This window comes from Linepithema humile, chromosome 5 (genome assembly GCF_040581485.1).
Source record: "Linepithema humile isolate Giens D197 chromosome 5, Lhum_UNIL_v1.0, whole genome shotgun sequence".
Lineage (NCBI taxonomy): Eukaryota > Metazoa > Arthropoda > Insecta > Hymenoptera > Formicidae > Linepithema > Linepithema humile.
The window spans coordinates 28,794,766-28,808,521 of NC_090132.1; the positions used below are offsets into that span (position 1 = coordinate 28,794,766).

The window sequence follows — 13,756 nt, forward strand, 5'->3', positions numbered from 1 at the left end:
AATTTCTAACGCTCCCGTGAAATTGTATGTACGCGTTAATGAATTCGCGAGCCATTAAACATTTGCTAGCAGTAACAAGCTCGTGCACATTTTACATGCAAGCGACTGATAGACATCATGAATCATTAACGATGTTTGCTGTCCTGTAATTTTGGGATAAAATATCTTTAAGTGACGAAAATAAAATTGATCGGACTATCTTAAATAACCGTGAACAATTTTCGTACGTGATATTATATGTGAAAATTTGGCTTAAATGTTGTTGATTATTGCAGCATGATGAAATAATAAACCGTCGGATTAGCATGATCATCGATTTTCGTAGCTAACGCCGGAATTACCGTAAATGGCGTTTCGATATTAATGCATTGGACGCGTAAGCGATATTCACATTAATTACTTATCAATTTGTAATTAGGGATTATGGATTAAGGTGAGAATTTAGGTAATACAGCCAGAGAGAATACAGCCGTGACGCCGTGCGCAGCGAAGCAACGTGAAAGCACGTAAACTTTAAAATATTTCAAACGGCGCGGTAACATTAATCTGCCGTAAGCAGATTAGCTACTAATGAACCCATCAACGTAATTGCGTTTTTATATCCGTATTTTATACTTCCTTCTAACGTCGCGTTTTGCCTTTTTTACTTTGCCTACGCGAGATATTACAGTATTATTGCTGCTAGATGGTCGATATTACCGCCATATTCATTATTATTAGCGATACTATTATACTTGCGCGAGTGTTGCGATTAATATTCTTTATCGTTTACTAATATCCTTTAATTTTTTATGCTTGCATCAGATTTAAAAAGTTATCCAACGTAATATGTCAGTAAGTTGATTTTGATAATATTTTAATGGTTATTTATTTATATAGATTTCTTATTTTGGTTTTTAAATTAATTACGAATCAAACAATAAGTTTTGAATTAATAAATTATAATTAATATAAGCTAAAAGTAGCAATAATCCAGCGATTTTCAATGTTTATCTCTTAATAGATTTGAAAAAAATCATAGACATGCGTATTCGTAAAACTGCGTAATTGTTTTGCATTAAAGTTTATAATTAATTAATGCATTGCGTAAATCCCATGATCACTTATAACCTGTAAATTGGGTGAATTGCCAATGACCGCATTTCGGGGACCGATTAATCCAAACTTGGTACATTCGATCCGCGGATAATCGGCCTCTTATATCGCGCCTTAATTATTTCGCGCTGCAGTAAAATCGGGATCCCGTTAATCCCGAAAATGTGCGCTTACCCCATCGCCGACGCGACGTAACGTAGCGTGTTCTAATGAGTACTCGGCGCGCGCGAATCGATATCACGTTAATTTCAGAATATCCTGGCTCCGAAACTGCGACTTCAGCGGATAGCCCGCTCGGATTTCTCGGCAAACTTTCCGCGCGGTGAGCGAGCGAGCGCGCGGCGAGCGGGTTAAATTTGCGAGCCATTAAAGCGACGTTAGCAAGATGACATTACTGTGGCAGTATCCCGTGGATGCTGCTCGGCGTTACAAACTCCGTTCGATGTTGCTGCAACAACCGAGCAGAAGGATTAGAATCGCGAAATAACGAAACTTTACGCGCGCAAAATTGCGGCTTCGATTTCATTGAGAATTCAGAACGACGACGCGGAGTTAGATGAACTTGTCATATCTTGTCACAAGTTTTCGCAACTTTGAAGGTTATTAAACTCGACTAAATCGTAGATAGATTTAAAATTTTAATAAGTTTCAAAAGTTGTATTAAAGAACAATGCGCCATTGCATGTTTTGTTTTATAATAGAATTAAAGTATGTTAATATATGTATAATATCTCTTATAAGAGACTTATAAGAGACAATTAACATAACGCTCGTCAAGAAACATTCATCTTCAATGTTGAGTAAATTACTTGACTTCGAGCTAACAATAAATGTTATTCATTGTGTTAAAACTTCTACTTATTTTCTTATGAATTATAAAATATTATCTTTTAGCTTTTCATTTATTTGTTTTGGAAGAATTAATGAAAATTTCGTCTTCTCGCGAATTGCTTTGATAGAAAATTATAAAATAAATCTAAAATTATATTTTTCTTTACGCCAGAGAGAATTTCATACTCAGAAAGATACGTATAATATAACACTCAAAAAAATGATCTTGCAATAATAGCTAAAATTTTCTAGGTGTAAAAAATTAACTAAAACAGATAAATGATTAGCAACTGTTGTGATATTGCATATGTAATTACTTAATCAGTTTAGATGACAGAAACAGAATATATATCTGTATTGTTTGTGAACTTTAAAAAGAAAGTTTCTCTAAAGCGCCTATCTATATAAGATCAATCACGTGTTAGATCATGCAATGAATAACATTTAGCAATGGTACCTAAATTTTTCAGAAGCTATTGCTAGAACATTACTGCTATAAATTCTATATGTGACAAACAATATTTTCACAGATACGAAAAATAGCGATACATTCTTGTTGCGATATCTAGAAATCTAACTACATCAGCGAAATATTTTTTTGAGTGAAGAATCTAATATAAAGGGGCCTTTTTTATTTGTTTCAACATGTAAATTTGAATTTACATTAAGACGTGCTTTTGAAGTTATTAAAAGAAGAAATTGAAGAGAGAATATACCGCACAACTCTTTCAATCTCAGATAAAAGAAATAAACAAACATCTCCGCATTGCTGAATGGAACTTCGAAAATTCGGAAAATCCTGTAAAATTGTTTGTCCATGTTGAAAGATGCTACTTTGCCTTTTTTCTTTTTCTTTTGACCTCGTTGTAACGCCGCTGTCTTCCAAGTGGAAAAGAAAGGAGCAACGTTATTCGCCGTGTTTGCAATTCCGCCAGCGCAGAACACGGGGGGGGGGGGGAGCAGATGTATGGCGTACAATTAATGGTAAAGTAAGCGCGCGCAATTAATTGCCCCGAAGGTTATTACAACGAATTACAGCGGTACGCCGCGGTGCATTACATAGTCAGCGTTAATTAGAATATCCAGGCAAAGAATGGCGCCGCGAGAGTGGTGATGGTAATGTGGCATATTTATTTGCGCAAGACGTCGCATAGAAATTTGAGCGTTTTTGTTAATTCTCTGAAAGGGTGCTTTGCGAGTTTGTAATTTGTCCTTGGCAATTAATAGCGGTATGGTTTGCTCATTATTTTCACGTGAAATATGGATATCCTTTAGTTTTTGCTAATTCAAAAAGTACTTAAATTGCGATAAACGTTAAAATTTCTATCATAAATTTCTGTATCATGAAACGTATCTCAAGTTCTCTTTAGCAATATTACTTCCTATCTGTTCTTTTTAAGCATTGAAATGTTTTAATATTGGAACGCATGGTACATCTTGCATTGTTAGTGGTTTATATTTCTTAAAAAGTTCGATCGAAATTAACATACCTTACGACAGAAAATAGTTTATTATTTTTAAAACTAACAATTTAAAAAAAAAAACTGCAAAACAGTTGTTTCCCATTTTGTTTTTTATATACAAAAGTATATCCTAAAACTCTCTCTGGAAGGATTCGGATATGAGAAATAAATGATTAAATTAGCTTTTCGATTAAGTAGCTGCCTCGTACTCTAGTTAAGAAGTTTAACTGACTTAGGAATTTGATTCGCCACCATCTGCGTCGCAGTTGAGTTTCATCAGGGTTACAGAGCTAAATGTGTGTTAATACGCTTGAAGACAGCTAAATTGTGACGCCTTACTTACGATCGGCAGATGGAGCACAGTGATATTTAACCACGCATACTTTCCGCCCATTATCTGACAGACAGTATGGCGAGAAATCCGGGAAATTGCGGGTATTGTGGCGTGGAATTATGGTTGCAAAATGACGTGGCGTAATTTAAATGCTGAGGTAACGAGGATTTACTCCTTCACAAATTAACGCACTTTCAGCACAAACGTATTTAACGATTAAATAAGAATAATAATGTTTTTATTTTAATCAATTAATTAGATTCATATCATGCTTTTATTTTACTAAATTAATTCTCTCAGAATTATAAAATTCGGCATGCCGAATTTTATAATTTCATTATTTTACAAATTTTGATACAATAATAATAATAATATAAATAATTCAATAACCCATAATCTTTTAATTATAACAAATAATATTTTTCGAATTTAAAAAAGGATTATTCTCATGCGGAAATGCGATTTTATGTAAAAACCACGAGATATTTCCCGCAAACGTGTGCAACTAACTATAAAAAACTTTTGGAAGAATTGAATGAAATTTAGTTTAAATACTTAGTTCAAAGATCATCTATTTTAGAGAGGCATTTTATTTACCCCCCGGAATTTTGTCTATTGGCAATAAATGGCATCACTCGCAGACAATTGCGATGAAAAATTCTCAGCCATTCGCGGCGTAATGTTCTATTCTCTCGGTTTATTAGCTCGGCAGTGCGGCGAACTTGTTCCCCAGAAATTATATGGCGTTATTATTACATTATATATTATGACTTTCCTGGACTTAACGACGAATATATTCACCGAAAGTTCCGTCAGTCAACTGGCTTTGCGTTCGTCCGACAGTAATTGCTATTAACTCGAATATCGAGCACGACGTCGAGCAACTCCTCTCGAAGTTCATGCCAAATCGCCTCAACTAAACCGCGCTGAGACATCCCGCCGGTTATAACTAGGCCGCTGTTCGCGAAAGTGTGGACGGCCCTATAATTATTGTGAAACGTGTTCGCAAGCGAGAGAGAACTTGGTCGTGCTCGCGCGCGGCGAGAACTTCCAAACGATATTGATGAGCCGCGGGAGGAGCCTGTTAACGCGATTGTTCAAGCAGTTCGAGACAAACAATGCCCATCGCAAGCAAGTGCGGGCAATGTCTTGATTCTATAACGCGCCCATTAAGTGAGCAGTTGTGCTACTTAGAGGCGCTTGCAATTAGTCAAATTGTGAGCCAAATAGTTAATATTGATGAATGTATCGGAATTGCACGATACTCAGTCGTTAGTTGTGTGATAATTTTTTTTAAAAGTCGTATAAAATGCAGTAATATTCATAATACATAGATATATAGCAATTCTTATAAAAAAATTAAGTAGAAAATATTGAGAAAATTATGATAAATTATGATATATTTGAATTGAGTTTTGCGGAATAAAAAAATACAATTTTTAGAAACTTTTTCTCGCAAACATAATTGCAACGTGTAATATAATATTGTATTTAATCTGCATATTTTTATGCGTTTTTCATATGTTATTTTTACAGCCCAAGTATCGTCGTTATTTCGTCTTTTGCTGAATGCAAACATTTATGTAATTTTTATTTAAAAGAGGTGGAAGAGAAAACGTCAACATTCACAAAATGCAAGCAATCTGCGTAGGGAGGTGTATTTTCTTGATAAATAATCTTTAATTTCCGATTCTGCGAAGCTTCTATTTGCTAAATCATATTGAATATTAACTTGCGTTTGGAAGTGCGGATAAATTGTGGTTTACATAGCGACTTTATCACCCAGCGTAATTTAATATTGCAAAAGCGCGCTAAGATTAGTCTTTACGATCTGTACAGGTGAGCGATGTGTATTCTGGTATCGAGGCGAAAGTAAAGGTAAACGCATAATTCCGCCGTTTAACTTGCACGCGGAAGACGTGTAGTTGATTTACTATTACGACGCTTGCATAGAGGCAGCTCGTGGATCAAAGGAGATGGGGAAACTCTGGATCAAAGTTTTCGCGTTACAGAGGAATCCTCGAAATGCCACGCGAGGCCGAGCGGAATTATGCAATCATATCTAGACGAATATTTGACTTCTCCGGTACGGAGAATCTCATTGCTCTCGACTCCTGGCAAGTAATAGCGCGTCCTGTATACCGGTACGTGTAATTACGTATATCTGATTAAACATTATAATTAGTAGTCGCCCGAGACTCGTCGGAATCTCTGTCTGCAGCGGTGATAAACACGGCCATCGTCACCACATTGGTCGTCATAATTTGTGACTTAATGATATGATAATCGTGCAAGAGTACACGGCGTCACAGATTTCCCGCACATTTATAGACTTAGATATACGTGTCTATATCTGCAGAGAGAGAGAGAGAGAGAGAGAGAGAGAGAGAGAGAATTTCATCCATTTAAAACTGAGATTTTTTTATATAATATTTGATATCATTTTAGTAATTAAGCGATTTTAATAATGATAATTAGAAATTAATAAGTCTTTTTTGTTAGACACTTGATTACATGATTAAATGGAACTGGGTTCTAAAATGTTAAATACATTCTGCAATCACGATACTCGCAAATTTTCTCTACAGTCCTAATTGTTTATCAAATTAAGTGATTCGATCGGCAATCTCGATATCTGATTCATTAGCTCGTAACGAAGTTATGTATAACAATTGCGCGTCGTCCCTAGTGACGACGTCCTGTTGTTTAATTACGATTTTGTGCCGGCAACTTTCCACATGCAACAACTCCAATTGCGCCGCAAGAAAGAAATGAATTCAAAGAGGAAGTTTCAATGTGCTATTCAACGTAGCTCGTAGCGAAGTTATGTTACGGTAGCACTAATTTCAAACGGGCGCGATGGTGCCGTTTATGTGTCGAAAACTTTTAATGTACAACGGTTCTAATTATTCTACAAGAATCGAAATGAATATAACCGAAATTTTAACGCAATTGAAATACCGTTTATAGCTCCGTAACAAAGTTATATTATGATTATTCACAACACCGATTATTTGCAAAATGCACATTTTCTTCACATCGAAATCTTATATTCTAGGATTCTAGATCATTTCTTTGTTTAAAATATAAGATTTCGATATATTGCAGTAAAGCTGTAGGTCTGTCAAATGATATGATATAAAATTCTAAAGCATAAAAATGAATATAAAATGTACATTAATGTTAAAATGTATGTATATTTTTATATATCTGTATTTACAGCTGTAAAACGTTATAACACATTAAAATTGTTTTATTGCGCTTTCCGCAAAGTAACGGCATGACTGTTTAATAACCGTCAATTTTACGATGCTTGCTGTCGATATGTTGACACAATTCGCCACGTTATTACGCACTTTCCGTTAATTGCAGGGTTGCAACATTCATTTTCGGCAAAGCAAAAATAGGACAGTACTAAAATTAATTGAATCATGACATATACATGTGCATGACATATATATATATATGTACTTAAATTGTCAATTAAACAAAATATTTCCAAATTTTTTTGCGCGAGATATAAATTTTATATGACACTTATATATTTATTTATATTGTAATCACACAAATTTATAAATACGGGAACATAACATATATATTATTGATATGATGCGTTGAATTATCATCTATAATAATTTCTTCTATAATTATTATTATTAAACCATTACTTTTTTTGCAGAATATTATTTCTCTAATTAAAATAATCTCTGACCATTTTCTGTTTTCGAATTTGAGTCAACATAAATATCACAATATTGCTCTCGATAATTTCACTTTTGACCGATAGCGTACGAAGACGTGTACTGATAGCTGTAGCTGCTTCAAAAACTTCATTTATCCGTCAACGTCTGAAAGACGAGCAAATCGTGTTTGTTAGAGATGACGGATGCAAATTAGAGAACGTGGTCGAGGTCGAGGATAATATTTCCAAGGAAGGAAGCTTAATCACGAGTAGCTCTTTAATAATTGCTTTACTCGCGTAAACGTGAATTCCGTCGTGGAACGCAGTCGATATTCTTGCGCGATTTAATCTTTTCAGTACCGAACTTAATCATCATTTATTAACAAAATATTATCTGAATTTTTTATAAATCACTTATAGACAACTACGGAAAGTTCAGAAAACTTTTCAGAACTTTTAAATAAAGTTTTAAGATCTGATTTGTAAATTAATAAAAATTGTATCTTTACATTATTTTCGCATAATTACATAATTATTTTATTGAAATAATTGTTGCAAAAATCACTTTTTGACTGCAATAATATAAAACATGGAAAATTCATAATAATCAGAGAGATTAATTTTTTTTTGTTACATGATGTCTTTTTTTATTTATAATGTTCTTTAAAAATATTTGATATTTATATATAATTAAAATCGTAGCTCGCGAAGTATGTAAGAATTAGGATAAAATGGCATATTTGTAAAACATTGTACACGCTTGCATATTATTATAAAAGAAGATAAGTTTATGAGTAGTCTCGGACAGTATGGCTTAATTCGTTAAGAGCATTCTTGTGTGCTGCATCTTCTTTCATAAATGTGTGTGTAACTAATGTTTCTGCGGGAAATCTGCTTTGTGTAATCCACATGTTGTTTAGTCATGCCAATTAATACGGCGGCGCCGTAGACAGTTTCCAGGCAGCATTCCTGGGAAAACTCGAAACACGTCGGTGCCGTACTCGTTTAACTCTGTAAACGGCCGCTTCGAAGTTGCCTGCTAACTGCGATTATAGTGATGCCAAGGGCAGATTACACGTTGGTTACGCGACACAATTTGTTGTTTTCGTGTCAAACGACTCGTAAGGGAGACACTTTACTTTCCGTTCCGCATTGTTCCGTCACAAAGCTGAAATGTAAATCGTCGCTTGTCTTTTAATTTGAAACGTACATTGTGTAAAATTGTGTCGAACCGAAAGAAGAACATGTGATCGATAGAATTTAGGCGGTGGAAGTTCAAGCGAAACAGCGAAGTCATGATTTTCTTATTCAGAGAACGATAGACTTTACAAAAGTATTTAATTAACAAGACTTAGCTTTATATTATAATATTTATAACAGTATTTTTACTTTAGCGAAGGAAACTGAAATGTCACATCGTATTAAAAATATCAATATAATGTCAAAACAGTTACGCAGAAAAGTTTATGAAAATTCAAAGAGACTTATGCCGCTTGTTACGCAGAAAACACGTTGACTGCTATCCTTTCACTATTCATTCCGTTCCCAGATAAAGCGAAAAGAGAGTAATGTCGCATTTTTATATTAACGTGGCGCCGAGATACGTCTATATAGTATAATAACCCATCACAATCAACGATTAAAACTTGAGCAGTAAAAATTACGACGTCTACTTTTGAGTCTTTTTAACAACATCTAGTTTGGCACAGTGAACTCCGATGTCACTGTCGTAAAATAAAACAGATTACGTGTTCCTTAGCGATTCCGTCAACTCATCGAAGCCATTTTGCAAGTGTAATTTCGTGAAAAATAAATTCTCCTTTGATGTTATCTCTGCATTATTGAAATTTCGAAGTTAATCGAAAGAGTAGTTTGCTTGCAGAAAGACGTAAACTCAATAACGTTATTTGAGAAGTTGAAAAGTTATATAAAAACAAAAAAAAGAGACATAAATTGAGATTATGTTCATATTTCATGGAAATTTGAACACTTTATTCTCAAGCATTTCCGCAGAATTAGGAAAAGAGGATATAAGCATTTTTTTTTGTAAAATTGCATCTTTTTAAAATGTATCAAAATAAACATTTATAATTATATTCTAAATATGATGAAACACAGAGTTCTAAAAACAAACGTTATATTTTATGATTCTTATGATTAATGTGGCAATTTCACGTTCTGCGCAGAAGGAAGATGAACGAGATGGAGCAGATTCCTGAGGGCTGAATCCGCGTGGATCCTCGAGATGACCGATTGGAGAATGCAGCCGACCGTTTCGGTGCTCGGCGTCATCGCCATTATCTCCGTTATGATCACTCTTACTGCATCAGGTAAATAATTCAAAGTCAAATTTTTGTTTAATGTTATTCGTTTTACCACGCTTGCAATAGCGTTGCAATAAAGTTCAGTGTATATTTATTCAGTTTTATTCAGTTACGGAAATATTACTTTATTTTATATTTTGACTAATTTTATATCTGGCTAATTTGATTATTATTATTGAAAAATATAAATAAAGATTTATTTACTTTTATTATAATTAAAGCATTGATTGAATTATACTACTAATAAGCAACATGATGATATATGGTTACGTAAAACTTGAATTACGTATCAATGAATCAATCTAAAAATCATGTAAAAGTTCGATACATGTTCATATAAAGCATACGAAGGTATTTAAAAAAATTGGAGAAGGTCCAATATTTGAAATGCTGACGATGTTAAAATTCACAAATGCGTTTGAAAGTAGAAGTCAATTTCTGGGTTATAAATTCGTTAAACCCATTCGTTATCAACTCACTACGAATTAATGGAATGTAGCACGACTGAATACACTCGCGCAATGTAATACATTTTTACGAGCAAACGAACAATTCATCCGTCTCAGTTTATCGAGATGCGAGGATTTTTAATTAACTTGAATGCTTAACTGCGCCATAAGCGCCGAGTCGTAACAACGGAAACGACCGTGCCCAGCGGGATAAAGAGGGCGAAATTCTTTTGTAGCTACCGAGCCCGTTGTTCTGTACGACCTCGCGAAGATAACCCCGCCAGAATTTACTTTCTTGTGCTTCGTGGCAATCACCATTTCGTAAGCGAACGCCCTTTCACGCAATTCCACGCGTCCTATGAAATCTGATAGCACTAAACAGCGAGATTGCACAACATCGCCTAATATTTCCATTCGTTTTGTCGTAGATAAATTTTATCCTCACGCACACATGGTAATCTTAATTTTAAATAATTTGCTTTTATATGAAAAGGAATGAAGAGCAAGTTTAAATCGATTTAAATAGATAAAATTTTAATCCCTCGGCAAAAAGAGACAATTGACGGTGAAAAGCGGTGAAGATAGTTAATACATCCGCACATTTAATTTTCAGTTTTCAGATTACGAGAGATATAAATTTAAAATTTATGTAAAATATGAAATCCCAGAATATGAAAGAAATTTCTTCATCATTGCTAGCATTAAAATTAGCCAGGAGCTTTAATTTTTTTTAAGAGCATTATCTCGCGAAAACATTGCGTTTTTTGAATTACAATTTCTACTGTGTGGACAAGCTTTTAATTCAAGCCTTCGAAGACCGACGTCCATCTGGGATTGCATCTGTCGTGCCCGCAGGAATAATCCGTGGAATTTCCTTCTTCGCACGTCCCGTGAATTTGTCTATCACACGTGACACGCGTAAATCCTTGCTGACAAATTGCGGAGCATAGAGATAGGTGCGCGCATTACTTCGGCATGCCTAGTCGATCGCGGCGGGCTAAAAACGCGCTCGGCCCTGTACGTAGAAAAGCGAATTAGACATGAAATTTGCAGACGTAGGGAATGAAAAATGATACGTTACTTATGCATCGGTTACACGGACCGGATCGAAGGTCATCAATCACAAGGAACAAACACGAAGTGTATCTTCATTTTGCGGCGCGGTGTGCATCGTGCGCGGCTAATCGTCGAAATTTCACGCGAATCACTTGCACTACCGGAGCGATGGCGCTTTTAAGCCCCGACCGCCGATATCGTTCGGCGGCGATCAATCACTCGCACAATCGCTTGTATTCAGGGCGCGAAATTGAAGAAAAAGCTTCTCCCCGATCGGCAACAAAACCCGAGACGAGCGAACGCCTTATCTGTTATCACAGAATGTATTATTCGGAGCATGTTCGCGGAGATCGGACTGCCACGAATAATAATACGTATAATCTCGGGGCACGGCGAAGATTAATATGCCAATCGAATTTTGATAGTACCGTTGGAAGTTAATCGAACGAAGCCGAAATACGCTCGAGTCATAATAAATTGAAATTTAATTTTTACATTAATTCGTTCAATTTTCTTAAAAATGCCGTTTGATCGAAGATACAGAGCAAACAAATTGCGATAAAGTGATTTCACCGCAAATAAGAATCGCTCGGAGGCGTTCGCGATAATCTCTGTACACACATCTGCTGTTTTATAAATAATTTTTCGAAAATATTTTTTTAGAAATACAACTTGATTAAAAGCACGGAGAAAATAAATTGTGATATATTGATTCCACCGCAAGCAAGAATTGCACGAAAGAATCTTGCAATCTCCGGATTTTTCGCGAAAATCACTGCACACACGTCCGCCGTTTTATAAATCATTACGAACGTCGTTGGCGGCCAAAATTACACGGCGTTGCTCGACACGATCGATCGATCACTCGCGACGCAAAGCGCGCGCTAAATTGCTTCCGAACGACGAACGACGAACGAGCGTCACGTTGTCGTTGCTGTTGCTATTGCCATTACAGCCGGTGCTATCGGCGTGGCCGGCAATATCGACTCGCGTAAACAAGATCGCCGTCGCCAAATATCGCGGTGTATATCGGTTTGCTGACGTTTGCGTAGCTTCCGGACGATCGGTGAAATCAAAGGCTCTCGGAATTTTCACGGATCTATACGTAGTATTAAAAATTGACGATATAGGTGTAGCCGTCGTATTGAAAGGTATATTGAAGTTAAGTGTTTAAGTGAAGAATATTTTTAGATTAAAGTTACAAAAAATACGATAATTTTTATAATTCGAAAAACTATCTGTAAGCAAAAGTAACTAAATATTGTGCGCAAATTTCATCTACGAATTCTTCCAGCCAGTATAGAATCTTTTCTTCAACACGTCGTATTTGTTTAACATGTTTTTAACGTTAATTATGGTAAACTGATCAATGCTCTCCGAATTAACAACTTTTGCAAACAGTTAACGGAATTGGCCCAAACTATTAAAAGTAAGCTATGATCGAAAGGCTTAAATGATGAGGTAGAAAGATACGTGGCACGTTTCACAGTTTCTTACTTCTGGCGACTTGGTAATCTTCAATTTTCCGCCAGTTGTAAAAGTGATGAAGGAAGAAAGGCGGGGCCAGCGTAGTGTCTTGTGACAAAGTAGAAAATTGAAGAGCGACGCCCGAGGAGCTATATAAAAGTCTACAGCTATTCCAGATAATGGTAGAATAGAAAATACAGAGGGAGATAGCGTTTCTCTGATAAAAGTCGCGGCAGATAGCAATCTTATAATCCTCTCGTGTTTGGCGCAGTAGATGTAGCGCGAACGGGACGAGCGCGCTACATTCACGTAGCGATCGTTACTACTGCGAGAGTAATATCCACTTGCGTAAATAGAATTGCGACGTCTGCCAGATATCGTGCGACGCATCAGAACATCGACGAATATATACGTTTCGCGGCAAAATAGTGTTGTTGCACTCGACATGCAAAGCTGTTTTTCAATTTGCAATAAGTAACGGCTCGTAAAAATTCCATCTTCAAAAGATCACGAATGTATTTTCTGAAATAGATGCAGCTTTAATCTATAGAAACGAATACGTTGTTTAATACTTGACAAATAACAATTGCAACGATATAGTTTTCTCGCCGTATTTTCGTAAAATTTAGCTGTGAATTAGATTTGAAGAGGTTCATCGCTTTACATGGTCAAAATTGATCATTGGCTAAGCTTAATGTTTACACAGTTAAACGGTCTTTACAAATTGGATCTGTATTAATTAAACTTTTCGATTTAAAGTAAGAAAGGAACGGGTAATTAATCGAATAAACTTTTTATCACAGTGCAATTCTATAAAAGAACTGTCTACACGCATTTGTTAACGATAAGTACGGGTCTATAACTGCACAAAGAGAAATTTCTCGGGGCAAGTTGTACTAAGGTAAATTTCGCGGGGAAACTCGCCGAGCGAAGTTTCTACGAGAGCTGCTTATCGCGAGCTTTCACGGACTCCGATCGCGATCGACGTCACGCGGGAAAAGCGAAACCTTACACCAGAAACTTTGCCAACGGTTTTGCGAATAAAAGCGCGGTCG

The 13,756-nt window shown here is 35.8% G+C and overlaps 1 protein-coding gene across 2 annotated transcripts in view; it reads left to right on the plus strand.

Annotated features, from left to right (window-relative positions):
• Positions 1 to 13,756, plus strand: part of LOC105678148 (uncharacterized) — a 221,996-nt gene that overhangs the window by 153,086 nt on the left and 55,154 nt on the right. For both annotated transcript variants that reach the window (XM_067356375.1, XM_067356374.1), the window contains exon 4: positions 9,592 to 9,735. In XM_067356375.1, the coding sequence (XP_067212476.1) occupies positions 9,651 to 9,735 (85 nt within the window). In that variant the 5' untranslated portion in view covers positions 9,592 to 9,650. The remainder of the gene's footprint in view (positions 1 to 9,591; positions 9,736 to 13,756) is intronic.